General features: G+C 36.3%; 1 protein-coding gene across 1 annotated transcript; it reads right to left on the minus strand.

Moving 5' to 3' along the window:
* Positions 1-1,089: 1,089 nt before the first annotated feature.
* Positions 1,090-5,086, minus strand: LOC100778035 (receptor-like protein kinase). The gene is made up of 2 exons (XM_003546237.5): positions 1,732-5,086; positions 1,090-1,645 (listed from the first exon to the last, which is right to left on the minus strand). The coding sequence occupies exons 1-2, from the start codon at positions 4,634-4,636 to the stop codon at positions 1,290-1,292; spliced, it is 3,261 nt and encodes a 1,086-aa protein (XP_003546285.2). The 5' UTR covers positions 4,637-5,086; the 3' UTR covers positions 1,090-1,289.
* Between the last annotated feature and the right edge of the window lie 1,112 nt (positions 5,087-6,198).

A 6,198-nucleotide genomic window follows, 5' to 3' on the forward strand; every position in this document is an offset into this window, starting at 1 on the left:
TCATTACACTTGAGGATACGTAGGAGCGATGACAAATCCATCGTCGACCTAAACAACTAACAAAACATAAAATTCCCTTTTTCTCTGAAAAATAAAAATTCACTTTCTTTTTCTAAATAAACAAAAATATAATAAACATAACTCATATTCTCAAGGGAAAATAAATAATTAAAAAGTCACTTTATTTTTAGAACATTCAATTAAAGGTTGTCGTCTTTATGACGAGTGCGTGGAGTGCTAATACCTTTTTCGCACCTAAATGACTCTCGAATCCTTTTTCTCAAACGGTAGACCATTCCTTATCCTTTTTGGATTTTTCGACGTTTTTCTTATATAAACGTTGGTAGCGACTCTCTTAATTTTTCTTTTTGAAAGACCTTTTTTATCACCGTCCTGTCATGACCCATGTTATGACAATGATAATTCTTAGATTTTTTTTAAAACATATAATTTAATTTCTATGCACATACATATCATGAATTTGCCAATTTTTCTTTATATATAAAAAATTATAAATTGATTTTCTTTTAAACAAATTTTATTAAATTGATTTATATACATACAAATGTTATTGATTTAATTTCTATTATTTTTTAAGAGTTTAATTTCTACTATTATCGTTGATTGTTAACCTTTTCTACATTAATAATCAAACACGTGAATCAACTAACGTACGATTGTTTCAGCATAACTAGATGTTTGGAGTTTGTGTTCTCAATAAGCAGTTGTATTAAATACTTAGAAGAAGAGATTTATCGTTTATAATGAGCATACCTGACTCAAACAATATTACTTCAAGTAGATGATATCTTTGGTTTAGACAAAAGAAAAAAAACCTATGCATTATGATTTTTTTTTTTTTTTTGCTTTACTGCATTATTTATTTAATCGTATAGTATATCCGGTTCAATAAATTTTTAACTATATGAAGTAAAATGAGAATCCTACGAAGTAAATTACTATATGTTTAATCCCTAATTTCCTTTTGAGGATATGAAAGGATAGTCAAGACTCAAGATTATGTAGCTAACCTCTACCGCAATGTTCCTATGCAATCCTAACTTAATTGACCAAAGTCCAAATTAACCAAACGGTAAGGAGCGATTGCGCAGATAACTATCTATTATTTATATAGTTTGTGAGATAATCAAACACATGAAGAAGTATTTAGCAACTGAGATTCAAATGGCACAAGCACAACTAGTAGCTACAGCTTGCCTATGTAAATTGCATCCACGCTTGTGCCAGATAAGGAGGAAAATGCATTCTCATAGATACCATACCATTACCTAGCCCTTTGTACTTCTTGCCCGTGGATTAGCATCTGCTAACTGCTTGGTAACATCTCTCATTGTGGGTCTCTTGTGTGGATCCTTCTCAGTACATCTCAGAGCCACCATAAGCACTTTGGTAATATTTTCCATTATATGGATATCTAGAAATTCCTCTGCAAGGCTTGAATCAACAATTTGATTAATGTCTCCTGTTTCCCTCCACACAGACCTAACCCAATCCACTACTATAGTACCCTCCATGAAGGAAGGATCTGATTCTGCTGCCTTCTTTCTGGTTATCAGCTCAAGCAAAACTACCCCGTAACTGTATACATCAGACTCCCTACTATTTGTTGTTGTATAAGCATTCTCTGTCACAAGCCAATGTAAACATGTTTATCCATAAGAAAAGGAAAGAAATGTCCAATCAAATAATAAATAAATGTACAAGAGTTACCTGGTGCAATATAACCAATTGTACCCGGAACAGAAATGGAAGGATTTGAAGCAGAAGACTGATCCAGAAGTTTGGCAATACCAAAGTCAGCAATGTGAGGCTCCATATCAGAGTCTAGAAGTATATTGCTTGGCTTGATGTCTCGGTGCACTATGGGAGGATCACAGTCATAATGGAGATAAGCCAATCCATGAGCAATTCCAACAGCTATCTTATTCCGGACATTCCACTCTAAGGTTAGTGGTGGTGTCTTTTCGTGCAAAACATCATGAAGACTTCCATTTGCCATGTAGCTGTACAAAATTATACCATAATCTTCTCTCAACCAAAAGTCTTCCAATTTGACCAGATTTCGATGCCGAATTTTCCCAAGGGTTTCAATTTCTCTGGCCATGCTCAAGTTCTTACCTTTGCTCGCAGCAAATCCTATCTTCTTCGCAGCAAAGGCTTTGTCTGGACCCACCAGGGCTTTATAAACAACTCCATAGGCTCCTCTGCCAATAATATACCGATCATTTAGGTTTGCTGTAGCCTCCATGACTTCGTTAAGAAGGGAAGAAGAACCCCCTTCAGCAAAGATATGGACTTCCTGGTAAGCTTTTCTTCCAAAATAAAAAATATAAACTAATCCCAGCAACAGCAAAACAACAAGTATTGAGGACCCGAGAGCTATCATCACAATTTCAACTTTACTGAGGCCTTTCTGTTTAGTAGATTTGTCATCACATGGTTTTATAGAGCTTCTTGCAGTGCAAGCCAAGCCATCAGATGCTGAACACCTGGTGGTGGTACATAGGCCAGGATTGCCCAAAAATGATGACAAGGGAGACTTGAGCAATTTCATTAGCTTCTTTGGTACACGACCATGAAAAGAATTGTATGAAATATTGACTTCAACTAAGGAGAGGAGTTCACCAAGAACTTCTATGCTTCCGGTCAAATTGTTCTGAGACAGATCCAGTCTTTCCAAAAAGTTCAAGTTTCCAATCTCAACAGGAATGTCTCCTATCAGCCCATTTGAACTCAGATTCATACCATACCTCAAACTCTGCAATGCTCCAACCGATCTAGGAATTCTGCCACCAAACATATTGCCACCAAGTTGTAGTTCAGAAAGCATTTTATATTCCGACAAGAAAGCTGGGAGGCCCCCACTAAAGTGATTCTCACTCAAAATTAATGTGGTTAGCCTTGTCCAGCTCTGCAGACCTGATGGCAATGAACCATTTAGGAAATTAAATCCAACATCAAACCTGTCCATTTTGGTACACTTTGACAGCTGAGAGGGCAAAGGACCTTCTAAGTTGTTGTGAGCGAGATTCAAAGTTTGAAGATTGACAATGTTCCCTAGCTCTGAGGGTATAGGCCCATTAAATTTGTTCATGGACAAAATTAGGTGAGTGATATGTCTGCAATTTCGCAAACTTGATGGAATTTCACCATGGATTTTGTTGCTGCTGATATCCATATGTTCGAGATTTGGATTGCTTTTGAAATCAGGAAGAGGCCCAGTAAAGTTATTTTGTTGAAGAATTAACCTTCTAAGGGTTGTACATCTCCCAACATCAGGAGGAATGCTGCCTTGAAGTTGGTTGATGCCCAAATTCAGGATGTTTAATTTCTTGCCAAAACACAGATTTGGTGGGATGTTGCCAGTGAATTTATTATTTGTAAAATCCAAAAGAACTAAACTGCTGTTAATTCCCAAGCTTTGCGGTATGACTCCGGAGAACTGGTTGCTAAACAATGAGATGTTTTTCAGTTGCTTGAGCTCTGTCATCTCCAAAGGAAGTTCCCCAGAAAGACTGTTATTATACACAAGGAGATGCTTCAGAGATTTAATCTTCCAGATGCTGAGTGGAATTTCACCCGTCAATTGATTTGAAAACAATTCAAGATCCACTAGTTTTCTTAGTTTTCCCAGTTCACTTGGAATGTTTCCCTCAAGTTGATTGGAATACAGATGTAACTCTGTCAAAGACATGCAGTTGCCAATTTCTGGAGGTACTTTTCCAGATAAGTGGTTCTCGGGAAGGTATAGAATAGAAAGCTTGGTCAGTAGACCAAAGGAGGGAGGAATATTGCCATCCAAATTGCAGTTCACGGCAGAAAATTCAGATAAAGCGCTACAGTTCCCCAAGCTTGAGGGAAGGCCTCCACTAAAGTCATTGAATGAGAGATCCAAATTCTTCAAATTTTTACAACTGGCAGCAGAACCAAAAGGAATGGTACCCTTAAGTCTATTGCTGGCAACATCAAAATAAGCAAGATCATTGAGATTGTTAAGACTCTGAGGCAGGATACCCTCCAAGTGATTTTTATCCAAAAACAATTCTTGTAATTTGCTGCAGTTCCCAATGGATGAGGGAATTGTCCCAGACAACTGGTTACTCTGAAGATACAACTGCAAGAGCTGAGTCATGTTCCCAATACTTGTGGGGATGGATCCACTTAAAGTGTTATGAGAAAGATCAACAAGATTTAGTTGGGGAGCATGAGTCAAGGAATCTGGAATTTCACCAGACAGTTGATTATATGGAAGGCTGAGTAAATTGAGGTTGTGCATGTTTTTGAAGGCGTCAGGTATTTGACCAGTAAGGTTGTTGCTAGCAAGTTCTAAGTACTCTAGGCGACTTAAATTTCCAATTTCAGGTCCTAATTGACCAGCAATACCATAATCTGGGAGGGTAAGGTTGACGACATGGTGGGAATGGTCACATTGTACTCCTACCCAGGAGGAGCATGGAGTGGTATCGGAGGCAAGCCAGGTGGCGTTTATGGAAGGAGGCACGGATGTCCAGTGCCTCAAGAGTGACAAGAGAGTCACCCCATCGGAGGTGAGTGAAGAAACAACAGCACAAGACATGCAAGACAAGGAAAAGAAAACAATCCAAATCATGGACATGGTGGAGAACAGCTTCTGCTTTTGCTTTACTTGAGAGGGAGATAAATAAGCATAAAGAAAGCCCTACTTACCTTGGTTGCAGATTACATGCAAGCACCACTGCAAACTGCAAGGGGGTAAGGAAGAGTTTTGGGCTCTGACTCTCGGTTGAAAATGTGAAGAAACTACGAGGCGAAGACTCATGTGACTGAGGCACTGCTGTCCGTTTCATTTGTCATAAATAAACGGTGTCTCATTTATTCAAATTTTCACACTCACATTCACATATTCATTTAATAATGATATTCCTTTAAAAGAAATAATGCTAGTTCGAGTAGTTTCTTGCCAGTTGCAGTTTCAGTTGCCATCCCTGTTTCTGAATATCATGAATGAACAACCGTTTACTCAAGTCAAGTCACTTGAACAAAAGAACCAAAAAAGCGAACCAATTCCACATCTCAAGTCTGAACATTCATAAGAAGCTGAACCTATATAATAAATTTTAGTTACTTGTTTTGATATTAAATTATTTTTTTAAATAGCTGTCGGTGTTTCAACTTGAGTGTCTTTCTGGGCTTTTTTTTTATCTGCATAAATGGTGCAAGTGAAAAAGATTTTGCTAAAAAGTAACGTAAATCAACAATCAGAATGTCAATTTAATAAAGTATAATTTTTTATTTTTAATTTAGAAAAGTCGACCAATTCATTTCTACTTTTTTTTTAAACTTGAAAATAGACAGTTTCATTGTTATTTTATTAAAATTTTAGAAGTACAAAATGACATTGTCCATTTTGTTTTTAAGTGTTCAAGTTGATCAATTACTATAAATACAAGTATCTAGTATAGTCTTTAATTATCAAGCATGCCTTAAATCTCAAGACTCTAATTTTTTAATTTTACAAAAAAAATAAAGAACAAGTATTAATATATTAAAAAATAAATATTATATTAAGGCGACTGAAAGAAAAGAAAAGAAAAAGTAAACGAAGTCAAGAACTGCAATGGGAAAGCAGTGTTTTGACCTGACTCATTGTCATTGAGGACAAGAACAAGAGTCGTGCGAAGCAATGCTTTCTGCTTTGTTTATCATAAATCATAAATAAATACATTCACATTCACATTCCCAAAATGATATAATATTCCCTTTTCTTTTAGAAGATAATAAAGAATGAGAAATGCTAATTTGTACAGATGAGAATTGATTATGGTTTCTTGCCACGCCATCTCCGTTTCTGAATCGGGTCTTTAACCATTCAACCTTCCTTTTTTTGTCCCTTCCCTCTTTGCTTTTGTATGTTTTTAAATTCGGGTTAGGCTTCGTGACGTACCTAGAGTTGGGTTGATTTATCCATCATCCATCCACAGGTAAATCTGTCCAATTTATTCATCACAAAAGAAAATTTAAATAGATTAATCCAATCCATCAGTTTATTTTGCATATGGCTAATGATTTATTCATTATTTTTTCAAAATTCAATAAATTGATTCAACTTAATAATTAAATAATTTGACCACGCGCATTCAACGTTGTTGGGTTTATTCTTCGACGTGTCCAAAACATTGTTGTTGATCACCAAGGCGT

Source organism: Glycine max, chromosome 15 (assembly GCF_000004515.6).
Source record: "Glycine max cultivar Williams 82 chromosome 15, Glycine_max_v4.0, whole genome shotgun sequence".
NCBI lineage: Eukaryota > Viridiplantae > Streptophyta > Magnoliopsida > Fabales > Fabaceae > Glycine > Glycine max.